General features: G+C 35.1%; 1 protein-coding gene across 1 annotated transcript in view; it reads right to left on the reverse strand.

The window, feature by feature from the left end:
• LRPPRC (leucine rich pentatricopeptide repeat containing) overlaps positions 1 to 21,842 on the reverse strand; it is an 84,118-nt gene that overhangs the window by 17,809 nt on the left and 44,467 nt on the right. Inside the window, exons 24-30 of the mRNA XM_015857509.2 lie at positions 20,825 to 20,949; positions 19,833 to 19,939; positions 7,236 to 7,304; positions 6,881 to 6,971; positions 5,176 to 5,318; positions 4,976 to 5,063; positions 1,315 to 1,438 (exon numbers count right to left, since the gene is read on the reverse strand). Of these exons, the coding sequence (XP_015712995.1) occupies positions 1,315 to 1,438; positions 4,976 to 5,063; positions 5,176 to 5,318; positions 6,881 to 6,971; positions 7,236 to 7,304; positions 19,833 to 19,939; positions 20,825 to 20,949 (747 nt within the window). The remainder of the gene's footprint in view (positions 1 to 1,314; positions 1,439 to 4,975; positions 5,064 to 5,175; positions 5,319 to 6,880; positions 6,972 to 7,235; positions 7,305 to 19,832; positions 19,940 to 20,824; positions 20,950 to 21,842) is intronic.

Here is a 21,842-nt window from a genome sequence, read left to right on the forward strand (position 1 = left end):
AGCCATGGAGAAGAGAAGCAGCCCATGCATACGTATTCAATAAAAGGTTCAAACTGCTTTCTAGAAGAATCATTCAAGGTATCTTTTAACATATAAAACTCTTTCAGAATGTTTAACAGACTACCTGAACAACATTCTTTGTTCTTCCAAACACGCCCTATAATCTTCTTCATTTTTAAAAATAAAAAATAAAATTCTTACCAGTTATTCTCCTTTTAGGGAACACTATTAAATAAACAGTTTGAGTTCTTCCTTTATATAAACCACATATTCAGAAAGCACAAACATTCCTTCCTATAAAGCTCTGTTACAGATACCGAGTTGAAGAACTGTTGACTGTGCTTCTGGATGCAAAACTTACAATGACAGTTCATTGGTCTGGACAATTTTAAAGAAAACATGAAAATAACCAACAGCTTTTTACACTATATTGTTCCTGGAAATCATAAACTGAGTTGACTCTAGAAATTGTTAAGATTTTTATACTGTCCCATACATCACGTGAATTATTCCTACAGGCACATTCTAATTCACTGTATTCTGTCAGAATATGCTAGATGAGAAACACTGTTCCTGTTTTAGCTGAAGAAACCAAAGGAAATTAAATTGCCATATTTCTATTCTTCTTAAATCTACTATGATAACAATACTTATTTTGAATTCTATAATCTGAAGACACATTACAAGCTATAATGAAAGCAAGTGGTGTGCCTTGCAACTCACTAAAGGTTAATTTGATTCTGATGAATCTAATAATGCACGACAGCAGGTTGGATTTATTTCAGAAGTGTAAGAGTTGGATCTAAGGTTTATGGTCATCTCTTAGCCACTGGCAAAACAGTCAAATGTACCACTTTGCATTTGGCAGGCAGCCAGCTGCCAGAGAGTTTGGATAGGGAAGGGCACCAGCAGGGATGGGGATTGAGGAGAAGGCTCAGGGGCAGTTCAGTGATGGAATCTTGTCTGTTTGGATCTTGCTATAAAGGGGAAAAGGCAGACTGCCAGAAGGGGAGACTTTCAGTTCTGATGCCAAGTGCATTTGCTGATACTGTTGGCTGAAACGTGCTATCAGCAAAACATGCTGTCTCTCTAGTACGTTTAATACATAGCGCCCTAACGCCTCATGTGGTAATGAATTACATAACTCCTAGCTAGCAGTCATGACCTGTTTTCCCATTGAAAAATATGGATTTTGCTGAAAACAAACCCAAAATTATTTAAAGACTAAAAAAAAAGAAGCACCAACAAAACCTCCAGAAACCCTAATCAGCAAAAACTAACAATTTAAATCCCCCAAACACAGAAAACTCTTACATGTGCTTCACGTTCATGGCTTCTTCAATACAATCCAGAGATAACAAAGCTTTTATGAGGGTGTCATAAGTACGATACTGATAGCTGCTCTTCTCTTGGCTTTTCAGGAAAGCATCGTAGGCCTCTAAGAAAGAAAAAACATAAAGCCCAAATGAAGTATTGTATTACTATGGAACTGCTCATAGAAAGAAGTAATTTTTTTCACTGAAAAGGTCCCTCTGAAATCCATTCAATTTCTTACATCTTTGAAAGCAAAGCTGCTCATAATAGTTCGTTCAAAAATGCTTGTATATACCAATCAGCTAACATGTACCTCCACAGAATAAAAACTTTGCTACTGCTGGTTTATTATATATGGCTGTTGCTTATATACCAACACAGTCAGCTAGAAGGGGGAGACTCAGGATTTTTAAAGCAACACCTAATTCTGGGGTATACAGTTACAGTATCTGGTGCATGATCACAACAGCGTTTAACAAATAATATAGGAGGTGATTCCAATATGGGGAGATAGATTATTTGGCTACGACAAGATTTATACAAAACATACAATTTACAAATATACAGATATTTAACAAGTAAACTACGCTGCGTTTGTTTGACTGATTAACAGTTTTATTTCATGCATTCACAATAACTGTCAGTGTATGAAAAGATGTTACCAAAAAGGGGGAAAAAAAAATGATAAGCACATTTTCAGTCATTTATTTTTCTGAAACACGATTATGCAGCTATAAACACGCAGCTAAGACTACTACCTAGGCTATAACATACACTAGAAAGCAGTGCAAAGAACAAGTGAGCTGTTACATCTAAAACTGACTGCATTTTTCCTATAATAAAACTTAAAAATATAAATCTCTTTGGTAATTCAAATCTAATACACAATTACCTTTTAAGCAACTTTTTTAGAAATAGACAATCACTACAAATTTCATCACAGCTATGTAGCAAATTATATTCTTTTACACTTTAAAAGGAAAGATGAAGATTGCTCATATGAATCTTATTGGCACTAGAAGCATCACATTAATGGCACTTAGTACAGTGTGTTGTGGAATTTGAAACCACCATTCCCAAAGCTTAAGTGCTTGGCATTAAGCTGTTCTACTTAAACTTTTTCAACCAATAAGCATAAATAAAAACTTCCCGAAATGCAGGCACAGAAGTAACCATGTATAAAATTAAATATTAATAACAACATGCAAACTCTTACACCGAGTTCATAATAGAGCTAATACTGCCATCCCAAACCTACATTGGACACTTTGAGCTATATTAAATATAGATGAGCAGATAATGGATAAGAATATCACAGTAAAAACTAAGTCCACTTCCATGTACGTGAGACCCATGGGTATGAAAGATATGGAGAGAGACACAAGAGAGATGGAGAGATAATATGATTGATGTCTGACATTACAAAAGCGACTGCATTGTCAACCAAAAGACCAGTAAAACAACAACAAGATGACATACAAAAGGCCCGAGATTCCTCCCCCATGCTCACTTATCAGTCTGAGGTTAAAGCTTGGCCTATTGCAACATGCTGAATTCTCTTGCCTGCTCAGATACTTAATACCAGCATTTGTAAAGGAGCGTTCTCACCTAAATCCAGTGGCTTTCTGTTATTTGAGATAACTGCAGACTAGCTCCTTTTGTTAAGAAAAAGGTAGGTGAATGGTAATGTTTCTTCTTTCCACTTGCAAAAGTCTACCTAAATTCTGCTTTTTGATTATAAAAAAAAACAACACCTCTTTATGCTTGGAGACTCCAAATGCCTTTAGACAGAGCAACGACTTCATTCCATGTCTGAATATTCTCCACTATGTGGATGGGGTTCATCACCCACCAGTGGACATGATATCAAGCACATATTACTATCAATGACCCTAGTCCACAAAGTATAATGTCTGCTTCATGGAAATATCTGTAAATCTTTTTCCAATAATCAGTTTAAAAGAACCGGAATTCTTTCATTTTCCTTTTTCCTGAATGTTTTGTTTTATATGTCATTTTCAACCTCAGAATGATTATCCTATTCATATTTTCTCAACTTTGTATTACAATCTTGCAAGTAGCATTTTTCAGCTACACCTAGGCATACTGAGACTTATGTCCAATCAACTCATTACTTCTTCAGGTACCATCTACAATTGCTGAAGTATATTTGCAATCAAGACAGAAGTTTCTTGGTTTAATCATATTATGTTATACCACTTATCTTAAGTAAAAAAGTTTGTCTAAAAAGCGACAATTTAAGAAGAAAATTTCAGCTTTCAAGACAAGCGAATCTGTTTCAGCAACTGTAATTGTTCGGGATATTGTAACGTTATTCCCTAGAGTCAAGTTCTCATACTGCAGAATGAGGATAAGAACAAAATCTGATTTTGAAAAAATAAAGCACTTCAGAGAACAGACTTTCCTTAAAATATTAATGTTATGTCTACCATAATATACAAGATCGTACCCCTACATACAGAATATGCAGAACACACACTCGTAACCAGCACGCTTGGGATTCAATATAGGAGGATCATTTTACTGACAACTGAAGGTAGCTGCATGAATGATTAACAGATTTTTCTTTCAAACTCATAGCTTAAAAATCAGTGGGTCCAACTTGTAAAATACATTGATAACACCCAGAGAAGAAGAAAACCAGACTTCTGGTATTTATAAATATTCATAATTCAGCAAAATATAATATTTTAGTCTATTTCATTCTGTTTTCCGATCTCTTTTCAAGTGAGACTAAGTTTTCTATCATAGTATATGCAAAGACTTCCAGAATACTGTTACACCGCATCTTGGCTAATGCTAGAAATGGACTCTCCCTTCAAAGGTCCAGTTATGCTAATTCTCATTCTGTGACCGTGTTTTTGAGATGAGACGGAAGTATGAGATGCAAGCAGTATTCAAAGCAAGGCTGCACCAATGCTCAATACAGCAGAAGAATCACCTCTTTAGAGCAACGATAATCTCCATAGCATAGATGAGATTAAATTAGATGACACTAATTCTTTTCTTCATCAAATCTATGTCTTAAGTGATCAGACGTGGCTCCAAAATCTATTTTAGATATCTGTTCTCCTTTCAAGACTACACTGGCAGGAACAAATCCAAAATGTTTGGACCACTTCTTCTATTGGATAACTGCCTTCCCATGAACACGTCCCTGCTATTTCACTTGAGAACTGTAGAGAGAAGGATGCCTCACAACATAAAACTTGCATTCAAGCAGTAGATTTACTGGATACTACAGAAACAGCTGAAATACCAAAACGGTATTTTCATCATTGACCCTGTGCATGAATTTAGCTTCCTATGTTTAATAACTACAATCAGAAGTCTAGAAAATGTGTTAAACTGAATATTATAAATGACAGGCTAGTAATACTTATATCTTTTTAAAATTCAAAACTTTACCGTAGACTGACTTTCAAGCGTGCATTTAGAGTCAATAATTCAAATGACACTTTAAATATTTTTGCATTTGCTTCTCCCTTCAGGTTTTGAAGCAGAACGTTACCAAGTCACACTGTTAGGTAACTTTTCAAACATACTAGCAAAACAACAGTAAGCAAACAACCGTTGCTCAGTATTTTATCAAAACCTAAATCTTAGAACTAAGGCAACCAAAACAGTGGATTCATCTTACCTCTTGCATTGTTATTCTTGCAAAGCATCCTTATTTTTCTTTCTTCAAAATTAGAAAATCCTGGACTTCTCATTTCATCTTGTCTAGCCTTTAAAACAGAAAGGTTATTTAAATTACTATAATCCCATTTCTTCACACGTATCAATTGAAAGATACATATTCAGCAGTATTGTTAGCTAGCAAAGTTGCACTCAAATTACCTTAGGGACCTCAAATGGGACAACTTGACCATTTTTCTCAAATATATCAGCCAGTAATCTTAGTGTTTTCTCACGAGGAACAACATTTTCTTCTTGAATTTTAGTCCACACAGCTTCAGCTTTTCTCCAGTCAGAGTTGTTATCTGAAACAAGATTCGAGTCTTCAGATAAAAGCAAAGTTAAAGCATACATACATATCTGAAGTCATATTTACGGAAAATACTTCATTATACTTCACTTATATATTTCTGCTTCGTACAATAAATCTGAAAAATTCCAAACTATTATTACTCCATACATGATGGAAACAAACAAAAAACAACAAATAAAACAAATGATTGACTTTAAGGACTAAATTACCCTGACAGTATTTTAAGTCCAGGCTATTATGGCAGTAAACAGAGGAGAATATCTGACACCTTTACACGTGCTTGCTTCTGCCAACTGCAGCAAATTCAGCCATCAATAGACAGATATGGGGCCTGAGGACATTAAGTAAAACAGGTAGTTGAAAAACGTGGGTTTATTACTATATGAAGAGGAGTATGCTAATGGCAAGGGTGAATTTAATTACTGTATGCAGCTACCTAATTGACAGGCATCAGAAGTGTGCGACATTGTATGAAAGCTAACATTTAAAAGTTGCAGAACATCAAACCTTGGAACAGGTTATTCCTCAATTTCCAACTCTGGAGGAACAAAACACCTTACTTGACAAGGCCATGATCTGATTTTACTTCAAACTTGTCCTAACTTTGAGAAAGGATGAGGTCAAACCTCTTTCCTTCCTCTTATCCTACATCTTGAACTAGATAGTACATGTGACTGACTTATAGATCTTAAATTGTGGCTAAGGTGCACAACGACTACTCTCTACTTCACTTGTGCAAAGGGCAGCCTTGATAAATAGTTTAAAATGGCTGAAAGCAGGAATGTGCATGGTTTTTGTCTTTCATGGTGACAGAAACCCACAAATGTTTTCCACTTCTTTGAGTAGATGGAATTGGTTTTGTCTTTTCAAAGAAGAGTGAAGATTTTGTGTGACAGACTTTGATAAATTCTATCTTCTTAGATTCTCTTCCTAGCAGGCACACTGTCATACTTAGTCACTGCCAGAGGTGAACAGGATGATGGTGGAGAAATAGGAAGACTCCCTCCTGTTGAGACAAGATTGCTTTTCAGGCCAACTCGATTTTCAAGGGTGAACCAGTATGTGCAAAGCCAGAACTAGCTAATGCTACAGTTTGGTTTTTAAGCTTTCTGAGGCTGTTGAGGAAAAAAAACCAAACAAACAAAACACAAAAAAAACCTAAAAAGATAAAAACTCTCTGTCCATTTTTTGTGGGGAAATACTCGTCTCCTCTGTTTGTGGTTATGGATGTCTAATATTGCTTTGTTCAGCATAACAACATTGCTAGTTCTAGTAATCCAAAAAATACATGAAGAGCAGCCTAAAATCATATCAAGCTCAAATGCAAGCTTTCCCACTGCCCAAGATATCAAGTTGCTCAATATACAGACACAATACAAGGTTTAATTTTTCTGAGAAACATAGAAATCCCTGTCGCACTATTTTAAAATGTCCCAAATATTTTGTGCACAACATTCAATCTCAAAAACACAAAATGTTTTCATCAGACATTTCCCATATCCAAACACAACAGCAAACACACTGGAACACAAAAAAGGTTACATGATAACTTACCACAAAGCTGAAGCAGGTAGTAGTACATCTCATCTCTATCACATTCAAATACATTCTGAGTTAATTCTACCAAGTTCTCCAGAGTCTCCATCTTTAAAAAGAAAGGGGAACATCATTACAACGTAGACAACTATTTTTCTGTGTATGTGTACTTGCTGTGTATGTGTACATTCTGTGTGCATTCATCTAAGATATTTCTGCCTAAGTACACAACAGTTTACACAGAGCATTAAGTTCGACTCTTCAGTCTGTCACATGTCCTACCAGCCCCCCAAAAATCTAACAAAATATTTCAAAATAATTATTAATGAAATATAATGACAGTCCTAAAGAAGAAAAGAAACAAGCCACATACCTGATTACCTGATATACACCTCTTTGCAAACCACTGCAATCTTCCTGAGTGGGCTCTCAAACCAGGTGTCTGCAAAATCATTTTTCCACAAGAAAAAGAAAACACATTACTTCACACAGAACATTCTAAGCTAAAGAAAACATAATACATGTACTGTTAATAAGTTTATATATTCTTTTTAAACCTGCAAGAGACTACAAGCTCACAAATAATCAAGTTAAGCTGCATTTATGTCAAGTTTAAAAACTGGAGTCATTTTATTCAAGACATGTTCACTTTTGGTTGAACAATGCTGCATCTGCACAGGCAAAAAGTACTGCTTCATAATATACTTGAGATGAACAGAAGTATTATGTAAATTCTATCACCACAGTAAGAGTATTATTGCTGTTATCCACCGTAATTATTTACACTACTTATGGTAAAAAATTGCACCAAATGTTTCCAAACTTCTTTTGCTACGCTCAAAAACATGAGGGTACGGTGTACTGTACCAGCTGCAAAAGAAGACAGTAGGTATACTAACTGTAATTCCTACCCCAGAACAGAGTAAAGGCTTACTCTAAGTCCACGGAAGAATTATGTTTAATAGATGACTGCTTCCATTTCAAGTGACCAGATTTGAATGAATACGACCCAAAGTGACATCAGGGAAACATCTTTCTTTTCTATCTAAAAACATGTGTTTTGACTCTTGACGGGTTATAGCTGCTAATGTTATAAGAAGTCTCTGCTGCTGAAATGTGAAGCGTGATTTCCAAAATTCAAATGCAATTTTGCATAAAAGGTAAGAAGCAGCTTGAACAAAGAGCTGTGACAAATAGAGTCTTGGTTCCAAAACAGTGGAAACAATTACTGCTGAAAAAGTCAATTAACCTTCCCTCTTTTTTTTTTTTTTTTAAATGCAGACAAATAATCTCCTTCCCCTTGTCTTCTCCAACAGCACAATTATTACCATTACAACTTCCTGAAATAACTCAGCACCAACTGTAGAAGCATGTTGAACTTCACTTAAAGACCTTAAAATTTGCTAAAGAAATATCACAGAATCACAGGATTGTAGGGGTTGGAAGGGACCTCTAGAGATCATCGAGTCCAAACCCCCTGCCAAAGCAGGTTCCCTACACCACGTCACACAGGAAGGCGTCCAGGCAGGTCTTGAATATCTCCAGAGAAGGAGACTCCACCACCTCCCTGGGCAGCCTGTTCCAGTGCTCTGTCACCCTCACTGTAAAGAAGTTCTTCCGCACATTTGTGCGGAACTTCCTATGCTGTAGTTTCATCCCATTACCCCTAGTCCTATCCCCACGCACTACTAAAAAGAGACCAGCCTCACCACTATGGCCCCCACACCTCAGGTATTTATAAACCTGGATCAAGTCCCCTCTCAGCCTTCTTTTCTCAAGGCTAAAATATGAAATGGAGTATGCTGCAGAATGTATGTTAGGGCATATAATCCTGCCAACTATCCAAACCAGTTAATGGTCTATCATTTTAAACAGTGGGGTTTTGGATGGTTTCTTATGTTTTAAATAGGAAGCTAACTCCCAGTCCCAGTTACTCAAAATGGACAATCTTGTCTATATATTTAAATGTACTTGACCCAACAGGTTATAGGAAAATAATGGCTAATTGGATATTCAAAAGTGGTATAAATTAAACTTTGCTGTATTTGTAGGCACCTGCTGATTTTTCAAATTAGATTTTACCACAGATATTTATGTTTGCAGATCCCTAGTAGGAGGTGACTTCTTGTTCTTGTTTTGGTTGTTGTTTTTTTAAAGATCCAGAAAGCAGTTTCACAAAAAATATGCTGAAAATTAAGTCAAGAATTAACATCTTACACAACAAGCTCTTGAAAATGAAAAAAAGTATGTGGCTTGCATTTGTAGCTAATCCTCTTTAGAACATGGTAAAATTCAAATACTGAATTCACTTACAACTTTCAATATCATTGCTGATCTGAATTCCAATGAACTCAACAGCTCCAAAGCTACAAACTTTTTATAGTAAATCCTTTCCTGTTCAGAAATGATTGATGCGTCTGTCACTACAAGGACAGCTGAGTTATACAACAGATATCCTCGTTTTTCATTTTGAAATTGAGAAGTGTTTTCACATACTGCAGGTCTCAATCATCAAAAGAACATCTAGGTCAGATTAACTAAATCTCCAGGGCTTGCCTGATAGTCCATATTTGTAGCTTATCCCTTACCATCTTAGGGAATTTTAAGCATTGCATTTAGCATGAAGCAGACTTTCTACAGTAGAGCAGACTAAGACGCAGAATAAAAATAGAGCAAGGAATAATAATTAAAAAAAAAAAAAGTTAAAAAAAAAAAGTACCATGTAGTACTTTAATTACTCCTTCCAGTTTCCCTTTAAAATTCTAATCTTGACTGTCTGTAGAAAAGATAGATATCCAAGTATTAGTTTTCTGATTATCTTTCGGCTTTTTATAAGAAAATCTATTGAGGGTCTCAAGAAATTCATCCAGCATAAAAGCCAGAAAACTTCCAAATTTGCTTTATATATTTATAAATATTTATAATCTTGGAATATGAGACAGCTGTACAGTACCAGATAGAAGGATCACCATGCCTTTTCATCCCCTCTCTAATAGTACCTATGGGAGACTATAAGGTGACAGAAAAACTGGCAGTACTTTTCCCTCAGCATTCCTCAGCTAACTCAAGTTCAGTTCACTACCTTCTAGTAAATGATCTCTCTTCCACAAACTTTTCTGGCTGCCTCTAAAACACAAGATGAATTACTTGTAAAATCTTTTGACAAAGGACTGCCTGAACTTCTGTCTGCAGAAAACATACAAAATACCACATACCTGTTTTTCAGTTTAGCTATTATGAGCTTCGTGTGAAACCCCTCATATTTTGTATTGGAAAACAATGCACAGTGGGATTAACTTTTACCTTCTTTCGTTTCACAAATGATTGAGTGATATATGTAATAATCTCCTGTTCTGCTGCTTCTTTTCCAGTTTAAGAATGTTTTAGTCTCATCTCCTACGGAAACATTTCCATATTTCTGTTGACCTGTTTCTATCTTTTTAATACTCTACATACAATCCTACACTATTTTATTCACTGATTCTATGCCTTCACACACTCAGAAATGCAAACTAACCAGATGGATAAAAAGCATGCAGCATCTTCAGTACTCTTGCCAAGAAGCATGCAAAAAAAAAAAAACAACCCACACAAATCCAATAGTCCTAAGCCACTGATATATCTGAGTTGCTCTCTAGAAGCAGTCACTTCAGACAGGGGCTTGAAGGAGGCTGATCACCAGAAATTATTTTCTGTGCTACCATTTTTATTTGATCTACCTTCTAGTTATTACAGCTGAAAGAAAACAGATTCTCTGGTGAAATACTGTCCTGTTAGTGAGAAGTCTATTCAATGTTTATCCAGATTTTTGGATAATGATAGAATTCAAGTTACATTTACTCTGGTGTTCTGTAACTACTTCAGATAATAGTACAACACTCTCATATGGCTGATTTTTTTTGACCTTAAAAAAAAAAAGCTAAGTAACTAACAGAAGATGTAGGGAACATATAAGTTCCCTTTTCTCCACTTCCCCTAAACAACCTTTTTCTCTTTAATCACAAAACTACAAAAAGGTAGTCCTGAGAGTGTCCCAGAATACTTTTGTTACAGCTGAATACATATCTACTTGAAAGACATCAAGAATAATTTTTATTTGGCACACAATTGACACAGAAGAGATGGATCACTCACTTGTTTTTAACCTTTCAATACTTCCCTTTCAAAGACTACTACAATGTGGTGATCAGCAAAATAAGCATTATATAGCCTATAAACCTCCCAGTAAACTTGTGCAATATAACTTCACCGTAAATTACACTGACTTTAAAGATTCAAGTTTATCTCTGCTCAACTCTGCCCTTTTTCACTGTTCTACACTTTATTCTAAAATGCCTGAATTTTCTTCCTCAGCTTTTTCTTAGAGAAACAGATCTACAGCAATCACTAACCCAATCATTCCCAAGAATATTGGAAAGAAACAGCCTCGTTGTATAAACCCTAGCTGTGCTGCACTTTTTGATGGTATTTTTTAGACAAGTAGATCCATACATCCCTTCTCTTTGCAGCTGAAAAAGCCAGTAATAATAAGAGACAGCTAAGGCTGCTAAGGAAGAAGAATCTTTCATGATGAGTTACATCAACAGCCCTAACAGACTTATGCTACCAGTACCGGAACCAGTTACTGAGATTTAGATGCCAAAGCAATGTCTCACAAGAAAGCGTGCCACTTCTTTGAAAAGACAGCCTCCAACAGACAGCTATGAGAACTGATGTATGTCATTTTTAACAGCTCTCTCCAACATAAGCATTGGTGAAAACAGAACAGTTGATGGGAAATCCTTAATTTACAGCCGATTCCATAAAGATCTCTGTGAAATCTCACAAATTCCATGCAGCTTCAATGTAAACTAGGATATTTTTGTAGCTTGCTTTAAGTTTCTTATACTGTAAACACTGCATGCTATGTTTGAGCCTTCCCTGTGCTAAAACTCATAGCAAAATTGCTCACTTTTGCTAAGCGCTGCCTAATCAGAAAGCCAGGGGCACATATAGATACAAGCTTTTGTACATTTCAGAGCCATCTAGATCTGGCTGGTAAATGAAATGGTTAAAGAAATCTTAGACTTCTCTTACAGTTTTTACATTTTCTTACACTTTTCACTTAATGAACACTCCTTCACCTTCCAACAGCAATTGGTTTTAAAAGAAATATACTTATTACAAATGTATATCGAAAAAGAAAACTTAGTTGACTGTTGGTTCTGAACACAAACTTTTATCCAATAGTCCTGAAGTATAAAAATGGAACAGCTTTAAAAACTGAGGGGTCTAAAAATAACCTGTGCATCAAAGAGCATCTTTCCCACTGCATTCATATCAGCTATATACTAACATACATTACTCCTCTCTAGCCCAGCTTTTCCTTAAGCCATTTTACCATCAGGATAATATTAGAGCAACATCTACGAGAGACAACTGAAGTAATACATTTCCCCACAAGTTCAATTTTCTCTTGGAAAAAAGTTTAACTCTTCCTTATTTTATAAATGATTTCTTCGGTGATGGCACAGAGATAAATCATTTACATGTTTATTTCCAAACAAAATAAAATCTTGAGAGCTATTCAAATTGTTCTAAAAGAAAGATTTGTTTTTGTTCTTTATAAGCAATTTTACTGAGAAAAAAAACAATGTGAATAAATACATTCTAATATATAACACTGTATTCTTAAGTTATAATACAAATATATAATACAATAACACAATGAGATGCTGATTCAAAATATCCCAACACCTGTGCACATTTTTTAAGAAAGGTTAACTGTATGGAACATGGAATATAATTAAGCCTATGCATATATATTTACATTCCCTAGCTTCTCTATTGAGAACAATTACAATTTCATCTCTTTTTTTTTTTTTTTATTTCCCTTCCTGCCTATTCTACTATCATCCAAGTTAGCAACTAGTCTGCTCCAGACTACTGTAAAAAGCAGAAGCTAAAAAGACAAACGAAACACCAAACAACTAAAAACTTCCAGTCTCCTCCTCTTTCTAAACATTTAAAAGAAGTGTAATAAGCCACATACCTAGAACAGTTTTTCTAAACTCATAAGAACATTTGTAGAGTGGACTGAAGAGGGGGAAGAAAGGCAGCCCAGGGAGGCTGATACAGCAAAACCTCCACAAAAATAACTCAAATTGGAATAAAAACTGCTTTGATTGGAAACCATTTTGACTGTTGACTAAATAGTAGTCATGATCTGCTCCTCTCGAAAGAGAATATATGCTGCTTTCTGCTAAGTATATTGAGAAAAAATAAAGACAAACTGATTTTTCCAAAAATACCATAGGAAAAAATTGGAAAAAGCTTTACAATTTCAGCATTACTCATGATGAAAGAGACCAATCTCAAAGTATTACTGGAATATCCCACTTCTACCATAATAATTTCTGAGAGAAATTGTATAGTAAAATTCTACTATAAAAATTCTTCAGATAGTAAGACCTCAAAGCAATAATCATGCTGAAAGATGACAAAAAATATGCAAAATCCACACCCAAAAAAAAACCTAACAAAACCAACCACCCAACATCCTCTTAGCTGTCCTCCAAATAGAACAGAGCCAAAATTTGCTTTCTTTGCACCATGATGTGGCTTTATGTTGTCTGATGAACCTGAAAAGCATTACAGACTTGTTAATATTTCCTCTCTAACACAAAGTCCCTGAAGCTAAGAAAGGATTCACAGCTCTTGTCATGATCCTGCATTCTAAACACATTACCTTCTCCCTTTCTGGAAGGAATTAATTCAGTAGGCATCTCCTTTGTTTTTCCACGGGGAGCAATGAATTAAATTTACTTATTCAAAACACACTCATTTACTTTCTTCAAAAAACAAACAATATTTCAGATCTTTTGAGTAACAGCCTCTGAACTAGGCAGAATTTTTTTTTTTTTATTATTTCATATGTGCATTCATGGGCACAAACAAAATCCAGCTTCAGTAATAGCTGTATCAAAGTCCAGTTTCATAAGGAGAAGTAATGCATTTATTAGACTAATAGGACTCAATAATAAGAAAAAAAAAATAATCTTTTCTTCTAATTATAGGGCTTGCATGCCTAAAAGCTCTTCATCCATTCCCCTCCCTCCCAGCTGTATACAGTTACTCTAATAAAAGCTATTACATCCCTACAAACTACTCTATCTCAGACCACTGTATCTCTAACTACCATTCCAATACAATTTGCATTACACTTCCAAAACCAGTTAAATTCTGTTCTAACTACCTCTTTTCTTTTCTGAAGCAGACCAAAAAAATGTGTCTGTGGGTCCTTTCTGACACTAGATGTAACTATCACTATACCACACATTAAAAAAACTACATCCTGCTGGCACAAATGAAGAAAGCATCTTCTCCCAATAGTCTACTTCCAGAATAAAATCAGCAAGGCTCCATTTTATGATGCAGATTCTTATTAAAAGCAATCTGGATGAAAGAAGGTTGTAATCTCTCAATATCAAGTAGAAATATTATCATTGTTTTTATGGCAGATTAAATCCAATGGCAACTGGTATCTCGAGGTCTGCTGACAGCGAATGTCACAAATCTTTGTTTAAATCTATTTACCTCATGAATTAACTTGACATCTGTTGATAGATATATTCCTGTACACTAAACTCACCTGAAATAGTTCTTTTGTCAAGTCTTGAATTCCAGCAACAAATGTTTTTTCTTGCATTTATTGATGCTGGAAACACATTTCATTAGAAATATTTCACAGCTAGTTTGTCCTTCAGTTCTCCACAAAAAGATCTTGATATGTCAGAGATTGGGTAACATGTCTATTAAAAATATATGCAATACTTATTTAATATGAGGGCAGAAAGTGAGGGAAAACTCCACACAATATTTAATAAAAACTCTGAAGCCATGCACCATACACGGACATTTTCAAAGGAGGTTCCTCTTGTGCTAGTGAACCAGTATAGGTTGGTTTTGTATTAAAAACTCTGCCATACGGTTCTGTGATTTTTCCCAATCCTAAATACAGTAATCCTCTCTTAGCTTTCATTTGCTGTAAAACTACAGAGCAGAAACAAGAGCTTTTACTGTTTTATTAGAGGAACAACTTTAATTTACTAGCTCGTGTGATTTAATCTAGGAAGACTTCAAGTATCTGGCAAGAAAAAAAGGCTGTCAACTCCTAGTTTTTAAGAGAAGAATCGATAAGCTCCATTTGAGTCCATAAGCATCCATCTAACTAAAAATGGTAGTGATCTGATATCCTTTCTAAAATGCTTTTCTTAAAACACCACTACATCGCTGCCCAAAGATGTAATGATTTTATCATTACAGTGGCAAATGCTAATATGTATATTCACAGGAAAATCTAGAAAAGGAGAAATCAGGTTTCCAGGTTCTTCCTGTAGTGAAAAGAACATTTCTGAAGTATACTGCAGAAGTAGGACCTGCCTGGAAAATAGCAGCAACAAACTTTTCCCATGGACTTTTATAAGCCCAGAAGAAAGAGAAGAATTTTTACTTCCTTTTCTTTTTAAGTGTGGTCTACAAAACTGCTTCATAAAACATTTTTGTTCATCTTAAAGAAAACAGAATCATACAAGACACAAGGAAAGGGAATTTCTGTAAAGAATACTGCCTGAAGCTTCAGGTGCATTCTTTTACAGTATTTTACAATATTAGCATACCTTACATAGACACCGTTAGCAATACTGCACATAACATTCTCAAGTAAACCTTACAGATGGTTCAGTTTACATTTGCAACATACTGCCATTCCAAATTCTATCTATCTATGGTTTTGTGAAGTGTGCAAGTTCAGAGGAAACTGCTTTAAGCATTTCAATCATCGCAACACACTAAAAATTACTTGTAGACTAAGTAGGGATTGATCAACTTTTCCTTTTCAAGCAATGCAAAGTCATTAATAACGTAAGATCAATACTCATTAATATTTTCCATTTACTTAATTGTTTTGAATTCCTCCTCTGGGATTCTGATAATAATTTGTGTTTGGTTGTTGCTGGATTTTATTACTTCTGGTTTTGTCTTTGTTTGTTTTGAAGACAGAAATGGTACATAAATCTATGGCAGTTATTTCACTTCTTGTAACTGTTGAGCAAGAAAACAAAGTTAACCTGTAGTTCTGACTGAGGTTGTCTAACTTCAGCAATAAATGGTTCCCCTCATTTGCTTAAAACCTTCCATACTTCAGCAATAAGTGTGAAGCGTTTGCTTTTACCTCATGAAAACATAGTTGAGATTTTTGCTAAGCAGATTTAAAGAATGACATCTTGGAAGCCCTGCAGCAGGACTGAGATCTTGCAACTCTACCATAGAGAGTCAAACATGTAGACCACAGCATGGCTTAACAAACAGGTTAAAATAACATTTTGATATTAGTATCTAGTATGAATAATACTAGGAAAAAAGTACAAGTTCAATCACCACGCAGGTAAACCCCTACAACTCCATGCAAATTTCCCAGATAATTGAACAATTAAAACTGAATCAAAGTGACACAAAACAGCTATATTGTAACTGCAAAGGTAATTAAATTCTAAAATCACCATGTAGTATTCAAGGAAAGTAACAGAACTGATAGAGGGGAAGGAAAGATTCCTCAAAGGAGGTGTAACACTCACTTTCTTATTCCACCTCTCTCCAGGATGACCTTCAGATCAGTCTAACCCTCAGTCATTGGCTAAATCAGTTAAATAAAGCTGCAAGACTAAACAGTTCACAATGAAATACACGTAATAGAATTCAGAGTTTCCACTTACAGCAACAGGTAAGCAGATACGGACTGGAGGGATCTGGGAGGACTAGGTTTTGGTAAGTGGAAGGGTCACTGAAAAGAATACTAGGTCAAGTAATTTTTTTATACTCTCAGCTCTAGTACTTGGAGCAATGGAGGAACATACATAAAGAACTACAAATAAACACCCTTCATGAGAAAATTTGATTAAATGTTACCAAAATAAGGCAACATTTTAGAAGACAAGCCTGAATCCTATTTAATGTGATTCCACTGTTTCCTTTAGCCTTCAGTTTTCATGCGTTTAGAGTATAGAAAAAAAAGTTCACATAATTCTCTTGTTTTTAAGTGGGCAAAAAGGCAATTAAACTGCCTTTAGAAGTAAGGAAAAAAAGTCCTGCAAAACTAGACCTATCACTGTTGACATAAAAGTCATACTGCATCACTCCATGTGAAACCAAGCTAGTAAGTGACTTCATGTCAACGGGGTAAAAGAGAGGGGAACCCATGACTGCTGTGCTGTGGTATCATTACATTTGAAGTGCTTATAACAAAATCTGACTTATTAGAGATACAATTAAAAACTGAAGACTATATCCTGCTTTGATGTACTACAGTACATGGACTGTAGAACTTCTTTTTCTGCCTTAGACTCAGAACATCTACCAACATTTTCACCAGCATAACTTGAAGCATCGCCAGGCATAGCTAGAAAAAAGAAAAAGCAGACCTTCCTTTTACAGAGAGCCTAACAACACATCATTTAGAAGTCCTGTCTCTGAGTCTTTCTAGTTATGTGCCACAAAACAAATGAGAATAGACTTCAAGATCTTAACAAGACAGCCTAGCAACATTTCAAAGTGTTAGTTTATCAAACTATTAAGTCTTAGAAACAAGCTACATCTCCCTCTCAAGCCTTATCTCAGTTTCTCTTCTGCCTTGCATTGTTGCAAGAGGGACTTGTGACATCAAGCTGCCGTGTATTTCAATTCACTTGTTCTAGTATTAGGCACATTTTTTTGCCTTATCTCTTTTCTATTAATCTATCATGCTCTTAAAGCAGTCTTTCTGCCCTTCCAACAAGCAGATGTACCCCCACAGCTTTCTCGTTATGACAACATCTCACAACATGAGCTTATATACATGCACACACAACACATTCACCATGAGAGATTAAGTACATACACAACTTCATGACCCATTTATTTTATAATCTCACTCAAATCTTCTCTTCCCTTTCCCACTACTATCATTCAGTTCCATTTTAATCAAAGATTTAGATTTAAGAGTTATTTTCTTATCTTGAGGGTTTGAGTTGCAAATTTTTCAAAGCCGCAGGTGACACACGAGCATTCGGTGGACTTCTGATTTTAAGAAGCAAAAGCAAGCAGGAGATACAACTTAAATGCAGTCACTGATGAGTAACATCCCACTCAAAAGACCACATTCTCTATGAAGTTTAATTCACACAATTTTCTTTCCTAGCTTCATTCCTATGCCCTTTTAGATACCCTTTATTAACTCTACAGATACTTCTCTAAGAAATGCTACTACTAAATCCAACTGATCACCACAATCAGCAAAACACAGTAGAAGAATTTCCTGACAGACAACCCACGTCCAATATTCAACAAATTCTAAAAAGCAAAGCAGCCCCAAATTTGATCATCTTTACTGAATGTTACACGGCAACTAAACTGAATGAAATATTGATGGGAAGGTTCTACCTTTACTACCGTACCACCACTATTTGCCTCTGACATTACTGGCCAATGTAATGAAATAGAAGGCATTACTTTTGATGCAGCCCTCAAGATTCAGAAAATAATAAAATATTTTTTCTACAGAAAACATACAAAGCTCAAATAAGAATAAGAAATCCTACTCTAACAAGCATAAAAACACGGGATAAATTCTATTTTCTCTCCAGATAACAGATGTTAAAATGAATGTTTATGTCTGTCTGTGGTTACTAATGCCGTATGGTCAAACACCAAATACTAAATATTTCCAGAGATAAACTGGCACAAACAGCCAAAAAAATTTAATGTATAAACTATTTGATAATTTGCTTACAGTCCTATGCATAACTGCTGAATTGCAGCCACTAACAGAAGTGTTAACAAATTAAATGCCAGGATCCAAGAAATTCTTACTTCCAGTTTGGAGATCACCAAATTTGTACCTCCTTGTGCTCTAATCATTATCATAACAACTGAACTGCTCAGCGTCACCTTCTGTTCGATACGGATATTTCCATTATTCTGTATTATTAGAGTGAGCACAAAAAAATCATCTCTAAGCAGAAATACTGATGTTTCAACATTGTGCTCAGCACCACCACAGACAAGCACACAGCTTTTGTAAACGCAAGATTTCTACTGGAAAATAACTCAAGTGGTATCTGAAATGTTTTAATAACTATAAAAAAGCATACTGTGACTTAGGGAGAAAGAAAGTGAGGTTACAGAGTTGTTTATGTACATTACAAAAATGATAAGGACTAAATATATTTTTTTCTCCTGTAAGATCCCTTCTCCCACACATTAACTTGAAAACTTATGCAGCATTTTAAAAACATATGACTGTTAGGAAGCAAAATAATCACAATCTGGGCAGATTCTGCAGCTGCCCCTTTGACTTATCAATTTCAGTAAGCACAATTTCAATCAAGTCTAGATAAAATATACTAATCCTAAATAGACCAAGTTTGTCACCTACCACTTCCTATAAGCTGCTTACTATCCTGAAAAAGAGAGAGAACGAGAAAGAAGAAATGCTAAATTAAATGCCAAACAGTAGCAGACAGCACTTGTTTGGCTGATTAACTTGTAGACAAGCATTACAAATAAATCTGAGCATGGTCTGCAGCAAATTAAATTTCAGTGCTTTTAAGAACAAAGAATTCCTTCGAAAAGAGGATTAGCAACTTTACACCCAGGAATGCCTGTTTAATTTAATTGTTTCGCAATCCGATATTTAATATGCAAATATCATTTTGATATATAACAGCAAATTTGAAAAAGTGAGGAAACAATTCTAATGTATAACAAGACTGTTTCTCTTCTGAACTGTAATTACACAAAATAAAGCTGGTCGAGGCTTTTTCCTTTTTTTCATTATTGGGATTGAATTCTATTAACATGAATCAGAACAAGTCTAATTAAAGGTTAAAAACTTTAAATGTTTCTAATTAAGAGTCTGGATGGCTGCACGAATAGAGTAACAGAGTTAAAACGCTACCTCAATAACCTTCCTGGCCTCTTTGTATTTTCCTGTTTGCAAGAAGGCAAAGAAGAGATCATAAAGAGCCATCATGTCACCATATTCACTGCTTATAAAATCTGAAACTGAACGAAAAAAGATTAAATTAATAAAACAATTGAAATACTTTAATATGCACATCAAATATTCTTAAAACTAACATTTTTGAAGCATTACAAAACTCCATACATGTATATGTATGCACAAATGAAAATACATTTTGACACGTATGAAATGATTACAGGATACTAGACAATTCATTGCAGCTTTATGGTTGAGCATGTTTGTACTGGTTTTTTTGTTTATACCGTTTTTCTGCTTAGCTGCACTACATTCTGAATTATATACAACAAAACAGGCAGACATGACATTCCTATTCTGTGCCAAGTGTAAATTTAAGACTTCTTAAGTACACAAGTGTTTGAGAAACAAACATGTGGAAAAGTGTTTTATATTGGCCTTTTTTTCAAAATATATGGTTATTTAAACATAAAAAGTTGCTACATATACATATATAAATAAACATGTGTAGCTCTAACAAGTATTAGCACTTATCTTTAAGACCTTGCTGCTACACTACCCAAACATGAGGTTTCTTCTGCACTTAAAATTAACAACAGTTCTTCAATCTGAAGAATGCAGACATTATTTAAATGCTTTCAAGTAACATAAGCACACATTATTTTGTTCTTTCTGTTGAAAGAAATACTATACAGATCATGGGAAAAAAGAAAAACCTTCCAGAAAACTCCTTATAACCAGATCACAGAACTGTAGGGGCTGGAAGGGACCTCCAGGGATCACTGAGTCCATCCTCCCAGCAAAGCAGACCCCCTAGAGCAGGCTGCATAGGTAGGCATCCAGGCAGGTCTTGAATAGCTCCAGAGAAGGAGAATTCACAACCTCCCTGAACTTCCAATTCCAGTGCTCTGCCACACATACTAGATGATACAAGACAACATGCAACCAACCTTTTCGCAGGAGTTCAGTATCTCCTTTTTCTATCAGTCTACAGTAGATGTTATGAAGCTGAAGAATTTTACCATGCTTCTTATAACAGTCCATTAAAGCTTCCAGAACAGCAGGCATGTCATCCCTCATGGAAAGAAACAAAACAAGAATAAACAAGTAGACATTTCAATAGCGAAACTTAGCAGTGCATGCACTTCAGTCTTGGAAAATTTCAAGGAGAAATCATATGCGAGTCATAGTTATTCTTATGGCACAATTATCTTTAAGTAACTGGCAAAGTTTTAATACAAACAAGTATAATGTACACATGATAGCCAAATAAATGAAAATAGATATACAGTTTTATACTCAAAACCTCGCAGCTGTGTGTTTGAGTGCACAATCACTGTTCACGACTAACTAACCCAAGGTGTGAATACTTTGTATCATCATTACATTTAGTTTTTGAAATACAATTCTCAAGTGCTGCCACGAGCTATTGTGACAAAACACCAACTCCACAGCAATTTCAGTTTACCTGAACTCTGTTTTTCTTATTAATGCATAACACAGTGTATATATTACCTCCAAGTGTCTTTGTTCAGACACTTACAGATAATTTACAAACTCCTTAAAATTTTTCCACAAAATATTTATTTCAGTATAAAACTTTATAGAGTCAGCCAAGTTGAACAAAACTGTTTAGATTGCTTTACACTTGTTTTACACTTTTATAAACCAGTTATAAATCACCAGACTGATTCCCATTCGTTTGTTATTTCAACACAGCTGCAGGTCACCATTTTTCCATTCCATATAAAAGTTATAATCCAATGCTTATTTTCAATGATGAAAGTGTATTTTTCTTTTTGCACTGATTTTAACCATAAATTAAGATATCAAATTGTATGTTATGCTGACCTATCCGTAACAAAATCACAGTTCTAGTAAATTAGTGCATAAGATACTGACTTCATTAAATGCAGACTTGTTGACAAGTCTTCATACTGTTAATATTCATAACAAGTACAGTATTTC

This window comes from Coturnix japonica, chromosome 3, assembly GCF_001577835.2.
Source record: "Coturnix japonica isolate 7356 chromosome 3, Coturnix japonica 2.1, whole genome shotgun sequence".
Classification (NCBI taxonomy): Eukaryota; Metazoa; Chordata; class Aves; order Galliformes; family Phasianidae; genus Coturnix; species Coturnix japonica.